General features: G+C 40.5%; 1 protein-coding gene across 1 annotated transcript; it reads right to left on the bottom strand.

Annotated features, from left to right (window-relative positions):
* Nucleotides 1-17,685, bottom strand: arhgap25 (Rho GTPase activating protein 25). Its single transcript, XM_085293469.1, has 11 exons — nt 17,041-17,685; nt 12,780-12,982; nt 10,644-10,731; nt 10,364-10,477; nt 7,840-8,044; nt 4,238-4,370; nt 4,037-4,110; nt 3,722-3,843; nt 3,190-3,344; nt 1,338-1,882; nt 1-917 (listed from the first exon to the last, which is right to left on the bottom strand). Exons 1-11 carry the CDS (start codon nt 17,102-17,104, stop codon nt 719-721), a joined length of 1,902 nt encoding a protein of 633 aa, XP_085149595.1. The 5' UTR covers nt 17,105-17,685; the 3' UTR covers nt 1-718.
* Between the last annotated feature and the right edge of the window lie 7 nt (nt 17,686-17,692).

Here is a 17,692-nt window from a genome sequence, read left to right as displayed (position 1 = left end):
GCCACGCCCCCATTTTTAACCCCTTTTGACGGAGAGTTAGATGAAACCTAACCTCCTGTACTGTGCTGATGAAGGGCGGAGTTAGCTAAACAGACCTTAGAGGTTTTAATGGGAGTTACAGAGTCTCGGGATTGACACCTTTTTGAAGTTCACATAACTTTTTCAGCCATGTATCTGTCCCGATGTTCCTTAACTTTCCTCAAGAAAGATTTTTTTTCTGTTTTCTGTTATTAATTTGTTTGAACTGTGGGGGTAACACAACACATATTGGTACAAAAAAGCTTGAATGAGCTGTAAGATCATTTTGCGCATCGACAGACACATTTCAATTTGTGCAACTTTATTAATTTACCACTGAAATGAAACATGTTTGAATGACACACACTCTTTGTACTCTCTAACATTCATATTAGTTAAAGTCCCGTTATCCTCGGATCAAAGGGTTTGAGCAGAGTTGATGCCTGACCCTAGATTTCCATGCAAGTAATTCATGTAAATGTGTTCTGTATGACAGTTACACCAAATGAAGGCAATTCATACAGTGACGTGACTGTTGCAAACGGGAGGATCAAACATGTCCTTAAAATAAACACAAATATAATAGTCAATAATTTATCTATAGGACCAAACGGTGACTCCCAGTTCCCGTGTTAATGGATGAGGCTTCCCTTGTTAACAGGATCATAAACCCACATGTAAGTGAATCTCAGAATTACGTTTAAGTAGGAGCTTTCTCTCTCATGAGGAACTGCTGAATGTCTCTTTGCAGCTCGCCGTTGCGTCTCTGGGCCTCGTCTCTGCTGCGTTCTGCATTTTTTAGGCAGATCTCCAGAGCGGCCACACGGCGGCGTTCAGCCTCCAGGGCCGACTGGAGCTCTGCCACGGTGGCCTTCAGTTCCTTGTTCTCCTGCTGCAAACTGCAAGAGGCAATGACAGACATAAACAGGTTCACATGTGCAGTAAGAAAGGCAAAGGAAAAGCTAAGCTGTGCCAGGAAGAGTTTCTGCACCGGCAGTTTTCCCTCCAAATAACTCACGTCAGTTTTGTGTGAACACATGGACTTGTTTCCAGTATAAATAAACTCATTTTAAGTTTCCAGGAATCTAGTTCAATTTATGTTTATTATACTCCAGGGTCTGCTTTGCTCATATAAGATTCTCTCACATTGAATCCAGGCTCTAAGTGTTCTGCAACAGCACATCTACACTCTACAGTTTCGGGGTAGAAATTGAGCATTTCATTTCAGTATTTCTAAAACATTTTATTTTAGGAAAATTAGTGTTTAATGGCTGAAATGGTGGGTCAGGGTGTCCATGTGACTCTTTTGCTAATCTCACCTGTCTAGAAGTGGCTGCCCGGGGTCTTTCTTCAGCTCTGGCATGCTGTTGACCTGTGGAGGAGGACTGCTCACTGGCGTGGTGTCTACACTCTTCTTATTAGAGAGCATCCGGGGATACTGGAAGTCACTTTCAGGGGTTTGCGGCACAGAAGTGGAAGAAACTAAATTCTCACTCCCCCTCCGAGTGGTCAATCTGTCCTCCTCCTCTTTGTTACTCATTGTAGACCCCCCGAAAAATGATCCTGACGTTCGCAGGTCTAGGATTTTAAAAATGTCTTCTGACAGCGTGCCGCTCTTCTCGTCTGTGCTTTCCTGGATCCGACTCCACCTGTTGAGGGCTTCGGTCTTGGCTGCCATCCCGGTGAGCGGGCAGTTGAAGGTGGGGAGGGTTTGGGTGCGTTTGCGGGGGCTTCCGAGCCAGTCATCTACAGAAGGAGACAGAGGTTCCTGCAGCGAGGTTTTGGGGCTGTGGTCTCCCCTGAGTGGACCCGGACTGTCATTGTCCTCCTCCTCCGGAGACTCAGACAGACATGCGTCACCCATCTAACACAAACACAGAGAACACAGACTGATTACACATACAGAGATTTGCTATTTGCTGACAACATAGGCCTAAATTTCTTATTAAGCTATTATCATCCTCAAATGTATCCATGTAGCAAAAGTACTCTACCTCTCGGTCAATTTACCAATAAGAAGACCATTAGTAACCATTAGCATAATAACAGTCACAGTCTTACATGTCATACAAAGACACAGGAATTAACACCAGAGTCGATCTGGACGTCTCCATCTGCATTATTTATTTATTTATTCATTAGGAGCCCCATTAATTCCGCCTTAAAGCACAACTAATCCTAAGTTTTCTGCTCTTTGTTCTATATGATCTCAGTGACAGTGACAGCATCCCTAACATGATCCTCTCAAGCACACAGCTCAGGCTTTAACTCGTTTCCTGTTTAAACCTGTTGTTCACGAGGGGCAGCCAATCAAGAGAAAGCTGACTTAAATTAAGAGGAAAAGGAGCAAAGACAGAAGAAGAAAGTCCAGACAATGTAAGGCCTCACCAAAGTCATGCATGAGAGAGACGAGGATTATTCTGATCAGTTAATCATGCAAAGCTACCCTAGCAGTGTCCAACAATAACATATAGAGCAGAGAATGAAGAGAATAAGTCCCATCAAACCAAATACATACACATTAAACACATATGAACACATAAGATGTGGACAGTGGAATTCCACTGTTTCTTTGTTTCTTTGTTCTTTACATGAGAAGACTGGAAAACTAAAAAGAGAATGGCGAGCTAGCCCAGCTTTGTTTAAGGTACAAACATGTATGTCCTGTCACCTCAACAGCTCAACCATTACCGCATCACCACGATCCTTGTGTACTTATTTGACATAAAGCTTCTTTCAGCTGCTCCCTTATTCACAAGAGGCCACCACAGAGGACAGATCTGTGTGTTTGATTTGGCAGATTTTGAAGCCAGCTATTCTTCCTGATCCTCCCAGTCTCTCCTCCTGGTCCCAGGGTTTCTTCACAGTGTGGAGTAGCTGTGCCAAATAATCACTGTACTACATGAACAATCTCCTGGATCCACTCGTATGTTTATCATATCGATGTCACGTGTCAAGTATTTCCCAACATCAACCAGCCACCTGGTAATTGCCATTGTTCTGTAGCCACTTTTGTTAATAAACTAGCTCTGTTGTTTGTCACATATATAAATTCTTATGAAAAAGCTAGTTTAAATATTTTATAAATTCAAATTTCAGTAAAATAACGAGTCATTTTGACACACTAACAAGCTCGTTGCAAAAGCCTAATGTGCGGCTAAAGGCTCGTACCTCTGCAGACTCCCAGCCCACAAAGCTTCGGGGAGCATTCTTCTGGCTCTCTGCCTTGTTTGAAGGAGAGGGGGGAAGCACATCTTTGGAAAGAGGAAACAGAGTCTCATGTCGTCTGATCATCACCGTCATCAGCTTCTGGATCTGAGGAGTCGCTGTGAAGAACAGAAATGTGAAAAGATTATGATCAAAAGCTCTTATCTTTTGGCTTTTATTCTCATTTTTGATACACTTTCTTCAGTCTTCAATATTTACTTGGATGGGTTTATGCAATTCAGACAGATCGTTACAGAGACATGAGATCACTGGCTGAAAAAAGGAGCCGAAAACAAGCAGAGGTAGAATCTACTTGGAAGTAGATGTGCTAAATATTACAAAAGTATCTAAATGGTACACCAAGACTGGTTTATCTGAGCAAACACACTGTTGTTGTCTCTTGTTGTTGCCTAATATATCTAACAGAAACACAGCTGAAACTGGGGTCTTTTAAGATGAACCAAAACAGGTACATCAGTGAGCTGTGTGTCCTCACCCTTCATCACAGTGATAGGATCTTCTATCTGAGGTTTCAGCAGGTTGATGCCCATCACAGTTGCCAAGTTCTCCACGTTCATCTTATTCACCTTAGAGTGTAGCTGTACCTCAAACAAGAACCTGAAAAACAACAGGACACGTAACCAGACACAGGATAGTATGTCTCAGACCGAGAGGCTGATCTCAAAACAACACTGGGGTGATGGACCAGAGGGTCTCTGTAGGATCTGGTAGATGTACGGGTGTCTTTCTTTTAAACATATTAAGTTATTTTCAAGTTTGGATGTAATGACGTCCTTCAGCATCTACTCACCGACAAACGTAGCTGAGAAGATTGTAGTTTACTCTGGGGAGCAGAGCAATTTCTTTGTTCAACCTCTCCCAGCCCTGAAAACACATGCAAGCAACCAGTTTAAAGGATACATACGCTCAAAACATCAGAGGATATCCACTTCTTGTCCACATGTACGCTCAGCTCTGTATTCATCTTGCAGTGTGTTTAAATTAAGTGCACCTCAGAGCTGGTGGAGTCCAGGAGGTTGGTACAGTCCAGGAAGTCTTGGTACTGACTCCAGGGGACCACAGGTTCAGGCAGCTCCCGCAGGTACAGCTTGAGTAGTGACGCCACCGTGTGGACATCTGTGTCGCTGTGGCAATTTAAACGATACTCATTACCCAGCGAGAATAAACCATAGGCATGCAGATTGGCTGACTGGTGTGGAAGCTCTTGAGTTTATCTGCACATCATGAAAGGCTTTGCACAATTATGCTTTCAATCACACTAAGATATGTGTAAATATTTTCTTGGATGGACAAATAATCTTGACATGGTGGTGTGTAGCATAAACAGGGTCTGGGTCTCTTGTACGGAGTTTGCTGTTGTAACTGTGACAAGAGTGCAGTTCAAGAGGGAAACTCGAGGCCTTGCCTTTGATTTTTGTTGCAAAGTATCTGTTGGTTGGCTCAAAACTCATGTTCCCTGACTCTACTCACATTAGATTACAGACAAACAAGCAAGTTAAGTTAAATGGATGTTTTCATCTACAGTTTTCTGTCGGAGGAGCTTGTGATGTTGAGTAATAAAGGCGTCCTCCCCTGTGCCTGCCAGAACAGGATGTGGTATCACCCTCAGCTCTGAGCAGACACAAATCTATCAACTTCTCACTACATCTCTCTCATCTCTCCTTGCTTTCTCAGAAGAAGAAGAGAAAAAAAAAGAGCTGATGCTGTTGATTGATTGAGGTTAGGATATTCGTCTCCTTTTATGGAAGTGGCTCTTATCGAGACAGCTAAATTTGTTTGAAGCACATTTACTGCGTCTTAAAGTTTCTTTAAGATGTGATAATTAATTCGTGCCATAACAACTTTACACTCACTATTTCCTGTGAATTCTATATGAAATTCATGCTGCTGTCCTTTTCACGGGACTGCTGTGATGAGCTAAATGCACCCAATGATTCATTAGCTTATATAGTAGCAAAACGTGAAGTAATTTATCAATCTTTCACATCATTGTGAAGACATTTTGGCCACTCTTCTTTACTACATTGTTTAACTTCATTAAGGTTTGTGGGTATTCGTTTATGCACAGCTCTGTTAAGGTCCTGCCAAGCATTTCAGTAGTGTTGAGATCTGGTCTTTGCCACTTTGCTTCATTCTTTTCTGTTTTACCTGCTGCTCTAGAATACTTTGGTATACAGAGGAGACTATGGTTGACTCAATGACTGCAAGGTGCCCAGGACAAGTGGCAATAAAACAAGCCCAAGTCATCACCCCTCCACCAAACATGGCCAAACATCTCCACATTGTTGCAGAAGTGGTTGTTTCAGATGCAACTTTGCAAAGCTGGGCTGTGCTACCGAGGACTTTTTAGAGAGAAGAGGCTTTCTCCTGAGAACACTTTCAAGCAGCCATACTCGTTATGTTGTGTTCTCAACATATAATATGCTAACTGAGGCCTGTAGAGACCGAGATGTAGGTTCACCAGCTGACACTCAGGGCAGGACCCGCACCATTGGCGCACATCCGGCCAATACAATCGGGCCATTATTCGCTTTAGTCCTGGGAAGATTGTGGTATTGTGTTAACACACCTGAATGCTCGAAAGTTTCTGCATTTATAGATGTGCACACACTTGCTGATAATCAGTTAATCAAATCTCCCATTTTTAAGTAAGATCATTGAAAAAGCAGTTTCTCAACAGCTCAATTACTTCTTAAAACAGAATAACTGCTATGATGCCTTCCAGTCAGGTTTTAGACAGAACCACAGCACTGAAACCACTCTGACAAAAGTGTTTAATGACATATGTCTGAACACAGACAGTGGAAAAATGTCAGTCCTAGTTTTACTGGATCTCAGTGCAGCATTTGATACAGTTGACCACAACATATTACTCAAACGACTGGAGAACTGGGCAGGTCTCTCAGGAACTGTACTAAACTGGTTCAAAACATACTTAGAAAACAGAAAATACTTTGTATCAATAGGTAACTTCACATCCGAGCAGACAAGTATCACATGTGGAGTTCCCCAAGGTTCCATCTTGGGACCCCCTCTGTTTAACATTTACATGCTCCCACTGGCACAGATTATAAACAACAACAAAATAAACTACCACAGCTATGCAGATGACACACAAATATATATCACAATGTCACCAGGAGACCGAGGCCCTGTACAGGCTCTTGGTAAATGCATTGAGGAAATTAATGACTGGTTGTGCCACAATTTTCTCCAACTAAACAAAAACAAAACTGAAGTAATAGTCTTTGGCGCCAAAGAAAAACGATTACAGGTCACCAGAGAACTTCAATCTATACATCTAAAAACCACAAACCAGGTGAGAAATTTGGGTGTAGTGATGGATGCAGACCTAAACTTAGAAAAACACATTAAGACAATAACAAAATCAGCTTACTATCACCTCAAGAATATTTCAAGGATAAAAGATCTGATGTCTCAACAGGACCTGGAAAAACTAGTCCATGCATTCATCTTTAGTAGGCTTGATTACTGTAACAGCATCTTTACAGGTCTACCTAAAAAATCAGTCAGACAACTACAGCTCATTCAGAACTCTGCTGCTCGAGTCCTCACTAAGACCAAAAAAGTGGACCACATCAGTCCAGCTCTGAGGTCTTTACACTGGCTGCCTGTCCGTCAGAGAATAGACTTTAAAGTTCTGATGCTGGCCTATAAAGCTCTGAATGGTTTAGGACCAAAATACATCAGTGACCTCCTGACCCAGTATGAACCTTCCAGATCCCTCAGGTCATCTGGATCCGGTCTTTTATCAGTTCCCAGAGTCAGAACCAGACACGGAGAAGCTGCATTCAGCTTTTATGCTCCTTATATCTGGAACAAACTCCCAGAAAGCCTCAGATCAGCTGAAACACTCAGTTTATTTAAATCCAGGTTGAAGACTCACCCGTTCTCAGCTGCATTTGAATAAAGCACCAAATCCACACTTTTAAGCTTAAATGTCAAAACTTACACTAACTACTGATCTTACGGTATCTATTTCTGATTTTATCTGTTTTGATTTTATATACTGTTTTGTTTGTTTGTTTGTTTGTTTGTTTGTTTGTTTGTTTGTTTGTTTGTTTGTTTGTTTGTTTGTTTGTTTGTTTGTTTGTTAAGTGGGTTTAGAGCTCTGGGTAGCTCCCCAACTGGGTCTAGACTGGGTCTAGAGAGTATTTTAAATTCAGGGAATTTAAAATAGAAAGTAGCTCGTCCACAGAAGGACTGGTAGCTCCCCTTACGATAAGGGTTCAGATCGCGCGAACAGGTGTGAAATATGTGTGTTTAGTTAGTTTGTTTGTTTGCTTGTTTTAATCAATTTTAAATCATGCTTTTTATTTGTTTTTGTTTCTAATGTCTCTGTAAAGCACTTTGAATCACCTTGTTGTTGAATTGTGCTATACAAATAAATTTGCCTTGCCTTGCCTTGCCTAATGAAGTTCATTTGATTAGCAGCACCTGGCTGCCACTCATCCTACCCCATAATTCCTATGGAAGCTCGAAGATGTGCTCAGTTTTCCAGGGTCAGATGCAATGATAATCTCATATCTCCCATGTCTTAAATGACTATAGAGAGAATAGTGAGGTCATTACCTGGGGAAGGAGGGCCTCTCTCCTGCATCAAAGGCATCTCTGAACTGTTTGACAGCATTATCCTGACCAGGGAGGCGGAAGATCCCCTCTTCGTCCAGCCCATGTTCTTTGATGAACTCCACGCACTTCTGCACCAGGATTGGGACCATTTGAGGTCCGAAGCGCTGCTCATATGTCACAGTGTCCATGAGACTCTTTCCAAACACTGCAGACATACGGAGAGCAAAGATATTTGGCATAGTTAGATAAATGATTTATAAAACAGCTATTGTCCCTTTTCATGTTAGTGAACAGGTGATCGTAGGGCAATGCTTAATGCTTAATCACTCGATTTGGTTGAATAAAAACATTTATATCGAGAGAACAATTCTCATTTCTTTACATTTCTTAAAAAAACATTTATTTTTGACATCAGTTTTCTTTAAATTTGCACACAGCAGGAAATAATCTGTTTCAAACACATTACTAGAAATACTCCATAGTTTCGAGTACAGGAGTTTCCAGCTCACAAGCGTGAATGCACTCAAATATGAGCTGCTCAGTTTTCACACTAACATGATATGACTTGACACATCACACAGACTTTATACTGGGAAGGTTAAAGACCAGCAGAAAAACCCAATATTACTGCATTTTAAATTACACCACTATAATCTTTTGGCTCTAAAAATCTGGATTGAGCTGCAACAATATTTTTGCCTACTAATGAAGCTGTTAAGTAAAATTAGCCTGTGAATATCACTCACAGATATAAATGTGTAGACCTTTATTAATAACATGACTACTCTACAGTAGGATATTTATGGATATTTGGTATTTGAACTGTCATTGAAATAATATCACACTTTGTTGTGGTGAAATTATAGAACTAAGATAACTAAAACTGCCTCCTGACCTACTGTTGTATAGTGGAGGACAGAAAAAACCTGCAGCGGGTGGTGAGAGAAGCAGAAGCACACTAAGCCCCCATCACGAACATCTACACTGGCAGACTCCAGCAGAAAGCCTGCAGTAGTCAATGATTCCTCTCAGCCTGGTCATTCCTTTTCTTTTACCCACACCCTTCTAGAAAGTGATACAGCTTCTACAGCTGCAACTAAACCTTCTACAAGCGTCAAATGTGTCTTCTCTGAAGAACATATGATCTGTCCCCACTTTGAACTTTACTACAGCAGGTCTCTATACACTCATCTGACCCCATTTGACACTACATTGCATATACTATATATATCTTTTAATCATAAAGATGATCTTATCTTATAATTGCTTAATTTTTACAATTATCTTTCACCATAAAATATAGGAACTGTGAAATCAAGGTAAACAATTGTCTATTAGCATGCATCAGCCTCCTTCAGAGTGGCTATGAAGCTATGCATGGCCCTTTGAACCTGAAATTGTGCAAGTGAATCAAATTAAAAATGGCCTAGTTTGTCAAATGAAACCGAGAAATTGTGTAACTCTGAGTGGATGTCCTCGATTTAGCAACTGTCATGCTGGCTGTTCTCTTTCTTTTAGCCCCACATGGATACTTGTCAGAAAACGCAGTGCACTTGCTCTGAAAATGACTTTCATTATTACTATTTGTTACTGCAGATGAAGTGTAATAGTAAGTCAAACGCAAGCAAAACTGCCCCAGCAATACTGACTTCTCTGTTATCCTCGGTGAGTTTACCCTTTTGGATTTGGCATCCATAGCTTGGGGAACTAAAGATTGACCATTGCTGTGTTATTTTAGTCTGACAAAGCTTTTTTCAGTTTGTGAGCTTCATATTTCATGAACACAAGAATGCAGAGAACCATTGGCAACAAACATAATGCTTTAAAATGTTTCCCATTTTCAAGGTTTCTGTCAAAACCGCAAGGATTTACTGACTGACATGAGAAAACAGCTAGTTTGATTCTGTCTGATGCTAGGCTCTAGCCTCGGCTAATCTACCTTCAAACACTACTAATACAAGACCTTAAAATAAATATCACGTTGTTATAGCAAATGTTTTTTCAGCTATTAATTAATAAGTGACTTTTATGTATATATATGCTTGTTTATATTGTGCTATTCTTAGTTAGTGTACTGTCTGTCTTTGTTAATGTTTGTTTATAATGCAGCACTGTAATGGAAAATAATTTCCAATAAAGTATTCTGATTCTGATTCAAATATTTTGAAATATTGTGTTTTTATGGGTAGGTAATATGTTTTGACTACTAGCTAGATTGATGACTTCCTCTTTTACACGAAGCTTAGCAAAGCCTTGCTGACATGGATGATTTTTCGTTTTTTTGTTCGATTAAGTGTTTTACTTTTGGACGGTGCCAGGCTAGCTGTTTTCCTCTGTTTCCATTCCTTTTGATTAGCTAAGCTAAACAGCAGCTGACTGTAGCATCACGTTGTCAAAGGTCAAATATGAGAGCACCGTTAGTCCACTTATCTCAGCTGAATTTGCCGACAACGTCCAAGTTTTTAATTTCATTAGTCAAACAGGATTGTTTCAGTTTAATAATCTTTGACAGATTTTACTGAACCTCCACTTGTTGGCGCTCCGATGACTCTGCGCAAGGTGCGCACCCACTCCTCCATGTCACTCTGGGAGTTTGCCATCAACACATGGGGACATCGCTCTCTGTCTCCAGTTGAGCCTGTCAAACAAACAGGAAACAAGAAATATAACAGGAAATATAAAAAGGTTTCTGCTGTCCAATGACAATGAAGGGATTCCCCTAAAAAAAAAAAAAATCCTCTTTAGGTCTTGGAGTAAAAATATCATGTAAGGTCTCAATTGTGAGTGTTGAGTGTGTTACTTACGTGGTATGATCTCAAAGAGGTACTTTCCAGGGTCATCTGAATTCGGGGGGAGTTCGTTAACTTTACTGAAGCGCAGCTGGATGACTCCCTGCAGGCCAGATCACATAAGCACAAACACACTCAGAATTGTAAAGTCTTTCATTGCCAAGAACCAACCAGCACAATTCACACACATACTTACATTTACCCTTTAACAAGCAGTTGGTATTCATGCTGTGTGTGCAGTGGGAAGGCCTAAACAGGTGCTTTTGTTGCTTATTATTACTATTTAAATGCTTACAAGCTGATGTAGTTTAAGATGCATTAATGTTCACTGTTTATGACAGAGAACTAACAGCCCTAGCCTCTGTTTTCACTTCCTCTATCTACCATTACCCTCAACCCCCCTAAGTATTAAAACTAAAACATTATTAAAACAGAAGGCTTTTGGAAGGCTTTTGGAGTAAATCCTCAATTTTGTGCTTTTGCAGGAGACAAATCACTTACAACAGAAGAGGTTAGGAGCAGCTACAGCTGGCAACATGCAGTCCTAATTACATTTTATATCTAAGGAAATAAAACGCTGCTTTGTTTCTTCTTGTTTCACACCTTGATATGGTTGATAACTTTGACCACTCTTTGCTACACCAGTTTCGCTGCAAACAAAACTACGTTTTCAGAGCTCAGACAATAATAACAATTTGCTTGCCTTCATTTTATAATGAATACCAACATGTAGTTACGGTTAAGTTACAAAGTGCTCATTAAGTCGACTCAACTACCTTATTAAGAAGTTCAATTCCAGTAGGATTTTAAGCAGTATAGTAGTTTTCAATTGCTATAGACGGTGATGAGTAATTTAATCATGCACCTTTGCAAAATACCATAATGTAACTATTGAAATGAGAATGCAAATGAGTCTTTTCAATTGCATGACAAGCAGTGATAGACGTAGATAAGCATCAGAATAATGGGTTGAGGTTTGGAGTGCAGGTCTTTATTTTATCACTGAGCAGAGCGTGACTGTGCACACTTCTTTCTGCTATCGATCCATCCATCAGACACGGCATACTTAGTGTCAGCTTTGCGATTCTGACTTGAAGGCAGATAAAACAGAACCTGAGCATCTGAGCTGCGAGTGGAACTGATGCCTGGTATTTCAGCTAACATCCAAATCTGGAACTTCCCTGACACACCCACACAGGACACTACAACATCAGTGGACATCAGTGGAAAGTGCTGACTGTGGCAGACAAGCAGACGTTGGTTGGCTGCTGGCTTTTAGCCAATGATTCCATTGGTAATAGCGTGATGTGCACGCTAACGCTGAAACATTAGAAATAAACGGAGCAACATTTTACGTTTAGGCACTGATATATATATAAATATAAATAACCTCTTTATGCAACTCAAAGGAAGGAAGACATTTTAAAGGAATTTTTAAGATACTTTTTCTCGCATCTTTTTTATTTCTTTGAGCGTTTGCGATTACAGTACAGGTTAAGCCGGCTATTACAATATAAAACATGTAATTATTTATGGCATCATCTTTCTGAAGGTTTGCTTTTTGGCCCAGACAGAGCTACAGCATACCAACAAAACTTAGCTTTTTCAGAGATGAACGTTACAGATGTATACATGCAAAACGTGGCTTTAAATCAAACATAAATGTGCAATATTAAAATTCTTTCAATGGCAGAAGGTCTTTCATGTGAGGCTTCCTGCATCAGTTGTTTTCTCTACAGGAAATGTGTAAGGTTAGCCACACAGCTAGCAGTAAGTTTGTGGTCTTAATTAGACTTGATAAAAGACACATTTCTTATTAACGGATGAATTCTTCTACTAACGTGTGCATTTAATTATGAATAAATGCATTTATTGCAAAAATAGTTTATGTGACAGGAATGATGATTCGGTTTTATCTGTGCTTATCTCCACGCTTAACCACTGCATAAAAGAAGCGTAGCTTCAATAAGAAACTGGGACATGGAAATAACTTTGATGTCTTGTCATCATAAGAACTTCTTTTAAATATATAAATATATATAACATGTGAATGACTTGTTTTGGAAGTGATTTTATTCTAACAAAGGCCAAAGTGGATATAGAAATGAATAATTTTGAAAATCTGGATTAATCTGGTAAGGTCAGCCTTACCTGGACAGTAGTCTCCTTATCATCTTTGTGGTAAGTCAAAGTGCTTCCTCTCAGAACAAAGTAGCGCTGCTGCCAGTTCTTCACTAAAGACCTCTGTTGCTTCTTCAGCCAGCCGGCCTTCAGCGGCCTCTCCATGGACCTGTAGGAGCGCGGCGAGCCCTGGCCTGGGCCTCCCTCTCCAGGTATCACACTCTTGGACCGCGCTGCCAAACACCACAAGGAGGCAGCTTGTAAAAACGTCAAGAACAACAGCGCCCAGCGTGCTGTGTCACAGCCAGAGCGATGAAATATTACCAAAACACCAGCGGTACTCAACTTCAGCAGAGCACTTCCTCTTTTTTGATATGAATATGCATCAGCCTATCAGGGCTGAGACAGCAGCTCGCTGTATACTATTTTTGTTCCTCAGCTATTGAGTTTCAAGCTGACAGGAAACTGCTGGTCTAAGCTGACCAGTTTCCTGTGGAAGGTGCATGAATGCAGCTGTGATTGTACTAACATAAATAGCAGTAGACTGACCACCAAACAATATGATGGAAAGGTTAGTGGTTAAGTTATGGACAGATAATGTCACATCACCTGTGACACTAGAGAGCACGAGGAGTGATGAAAGAACAAAGGTGACGTGTAGGCGGCCTAGTGAGCACAGACTAAACCACAGATGGTTTGAGTCCCAGACAGCGAGGTAGGACCAGAGATAGCTGGACTGAGACTGAGCCCATTTTCTCAGTGTTTCTTTAATTCTCTGTGTCTTGTTAGGCAAGATGACAGAGTAAAAAGAGAAGGAGAAGGGCCACAGTGGGGTAAACAGGAAGTAGCCACATCATTGCCGGAGGCCTGGTACACTTTGAAGGTCTCCACCTACAAGCTTTAGAGTCCTTTGGTCTCATTTTAATAGCACCACCCTGATTAGTGGAAAGTTAAAGTTGAGGAAATGTGAGCCCACACACATCGACTGATGTCACACCCCACCCTCAGCTGACAAACATAAAGTTCCTTTAATGTCACTTCATATTGTGACTAGCCAGATTTCCACAGCACCTCAGAGATGTGTCCAATAACCACTATTTAGAAGATATTTGCGATAAATCCAACACTTTCAAGTCAAGATGGACTCGGGGAAGTATGATGCTCAGTTTTACACAGACTGTGAAGAGTTTCATATCGAACTGATAATTGTAATTTTACCAATTTACATATTTCTGCTCAAGTGTATAAATGTGACTACCATCAATAAATATAGTTGCCTAGCCTCGTTTTATGACGGCTTGTGATCAGACCGGATAAAAGTAGGACCAAACAAATACTTACAATAAATATTTTACTTTAAAAGCCTGATTCTTTTCAAAGAATACTTTATATGTTGTTGCCATAAGCTAGCTGAGGAAACTGATCTCATTCTTATAGTTTTGTGCTAAATAGAAGTAAGACACCACCAAGCATGAAACCAGAAGATGGGACAAAAGCTAGCCTGTCCCAGATCATGTTTTTTTAACTGGCTTTGTTTGCTTGTTTTTTTGTTAAACTGGAAATTGTTGTAAATGCCGATATATTACAGTGTAGCAGTGACATTTATAGTTTAACTCTCTGTAGAGCCAGGTTAACCTTTTTCCCTAATCTTTATCCTGGCAAAGCATTAGCAAACAAAGCTTGCTAATGCTAATAAGCTAACTGGCTCTCAATTAAACTTCATACTCAACAGAGAGACATGAAACCCTTCAAACTTGCTAATTATAATGTTGTACAATTACAGAACCACCTTTAAAAAGATCACTGTTGTGTTATATAATGAGGATTATGGAGCTAGTGAAAGTATTTATGTTTAAGAGAACTTGACTGGCTATTTTCTGCAAAGTTCCTCTAAAGTCAGGGTTTGATCACAAGCTACGAGATATTTCATTCCCTGGTACAATTTTTTTATTATTAGTGAATTATTTTTAAAAAATCATTTACAGTGCTGTACAGAAGTCTTAAGTCATCCCATTTCTTCATCTCATTTCTTTATATTCTATTTTCAAGGAGCTGAATTTCCTTGTAATTTGGTCTTGAGCAATAACTCTCTGACGTTAGAGTCCAGTCCGTGAACCTATTTTTTAATCCACTTAACACTGACCTATAAGTAATTCCAGCATAAAAAAGGAACTTAATTCCAGGGATGAACCACAGTTGTGTGTAGATATAACAGAACCAATTTTAAATGTTGCTTTAGGCACTTCTCTGCAGGCCTGCCACAGAAACACAGGATTTGTTCCCATTTTTTATTGAATATATGCCAAATGCCAAAGATAACTCACCCTGACAGGCACAAAACAGTATATTTCACCAACAAAGTGATTCCCTAAGTCCTTTTAGCTACAAACATGACGCTATCAGTCATGGATTGGTCTCCCCGTGCCCGGATGGCCACATTATTGAATCAGTGTGGAATTATCTTGACCTTGGAATTATGTAGGGAGCAGAACAAAAAGCAGCCAACATTAAATGTCCTTAAAGAAGACTAGAGAATTCCTGAAGACAGCTTAAAAAAAATTAGAAAGCTGCCTAAGACAGTTCAAGCTATGTTGATGCCTATTGTGAAAGTCATGCCAAACTGTATACATCTATGTAATGTTTGCACATTTTTCAGCAGAACTGCACTTTTACTTGCAAAATTCAAAGAAATAAGGGGTGGCTAAAGACTTTTGGTAAAGTACTATATGTCTCTGAGGATATGTCTGTGAAGGTTCTCAGTCACCCAGGTCATCGTAGTCTAAGGAGCTTGGAAAGAAAAGTGTCTGGACTTCTTTAAGTTGCTTGAAGACGTTTCACCTCTCAACTTAAAGAAGTCCAGACACTTTTCTTTCCAAGCTCCTTAGACCATACACAGAGAAGTTATGCAATGCAGTTTTAGCTTGCTGGTGCCCAATTTAAATGTCTGTACTTTAGGACTTTCAGAGGCTCTGCAGGTTCTTCCTTTGTAACACAAGTTAAACACCTTCAGTCTGAAGCTTCATATTTAATAGAGAGGCGTTCAATGTTCTCATTTAATCCTGTAAAATAAGAACATCTTCAAAAATGTCAACATATGACATTTGTTAAAGGATTGGTAAGTACTTGGGTCAAATGCCTTATTCCTCATCATTAACATTGACTCTGAAGGTGTGTGTTCGACCTTTACAATACTTTATGAAAGGACAGATGCAGTATGACTGTGCAGACATTTGCACATCATACAAGCCTGCACTTACATATACAGTATGTAGGCAAAGTTACACAGCCACAGGAACTTAGCTCTTGCATCAGTTTCCTGTTGAAAGGCTGCATCACTTTAGTCCCAGAGCAAAAAGAAAAAGCAGCATCCACTACCTAACACAAGATATCTCAGGGTAGCATGAGGAGAATCATGAAGGGTCACCAGAGTTGAGGAAGTTCTACTTCCATACTGGCGCAAGTCTGGGATATTAATATCCATGTGAGGCAGATAAAATAGATGCCGCTCAGGCAGCTACTTCCTTCCACAGTACTGAACAACGCTGACACCAATGGCAGAAAAAAAAAAAAAAAGATTAGAGTTAAAAAAAATTATGGTTACGACTGTACTGTAGAAACTCATCTAGTCACTGCTAGTGTCTGTGCTAACCTGTCGTGCCTTGAAAACCTGAGAGGAAACACCATTAAGTACTGCACTGATTCCACCCTGTGCAAACACCGCTGAGCACAGTATCAGTGGGTCTAGCACGCTGTACACTTTAAAAATATATCCTTGCATTAGTGTTGTTTGGTCAGCCGCTGGGGGCTACTCTGAGGCCCTCAAGAGAGGTGATGCAAAGTCTTAAAGCTTTTTGTGTAAATTGAAACCGTGAATTCTATGGTCTACGACGAGGGGTGTGTAAAACCAAAAAAAAGTGGGGTGTTAAGCAACTGTGGTCAACTTCGCCATTGTGCTTAAAAACCCACACAACCCCCTTGTTATGCCTTTGCTATCGGCTTGTTTTCTAGTATGAACCACCTTTGACTTCTTTGGTTATACCACATGTAATTATAGGCAAAGAAATCAAAGGGCCACTTTTTCTTCTACGAGGTACAAATCTTTGTTGTACAAGGTACAGATCTTGCGGTGTAAATGTGAATGTGATCCCTGATTTCTTGGAATGTCAGTTGGTCAGTTTAAAGTTTACACGTCATTAGATAAGAACAAAACTGTTTCGTTTCTAAAATTTGAAATGTAAAAGCCTTGCATCTGCTCTGGCTGTCAGTGAACGCAGCACGGCCACTGGCTTACCTATGCGAGCTGTCTCTGCCTTGAGGGTGCTGAAGTCCCAGTTGCGAGGTAGTTTCAGAGACATTGTCCTTCATTCATGCCACGGGTCAGTGTTTTAGTTCGCACATGCACCTCGCCGGAGCACACACACACAGACAGACAGACAAACACACGCATACACACACTCAAACACACACACACACACACACAGAGAGAAAGAGGAGATCTCGCAGATCAAACTTCCTTCTTCCTGTGTGTTAATCTTCTCTTTTTTTTTTCTCAGCTGTTCACAACGAGTCCCCTCGGGTTGCCTTTACTTCCGTGTTCTGGTAGCTTACAGCAGAAATGGCTTCCAGGTTGTTTCACTAAAAAGGTGCAAAAAGTTCCAGGGCTTCATGTAGTGGGGAACTCTTCAAGTGGCTAATGCTGGATGGTGTCACAAGAAGAAGAGGGGAGAAAAAAAAAAGCCACCGGCGTCTTCTTAAAGGAAATGGTTTGTACCTCTTGGTGTCACTCCCTTAGTGAGCATGTTGCTTCACAGCTCAGCCCTCACTGAAGCAAAAGTCAGTATTTACAGAGGTGTTGTAAATGCTGATTTTTACATCTAAGGTGAAAGGTTAGGCATCTCACAGTGGCCCACAAAATACTCCCGACTGCACTGATGCTCACTTGT

The sequence above is a fragment of the Mchenga conophoros genome, linkage group LG12 (genome assembly GCF_057382185.1).
Source record: "Mchenga conophoros isolate Kocher_MC1m ecotype Shallow Benthic linkage group LG12, M_conophoros_male_GT1.1, whole genome shotgun sequence".
NCBI classification, from domain to species: domain Eukaryota; kingdom Metazoa; phylum Chordata; class Actinopteri; order Cichliformes; family Cichlidae; genus Mchenga; species Mchenga conophoros.
This window is presented reverse-complemented; position numbering and strand designations above follow the sequence as displayed.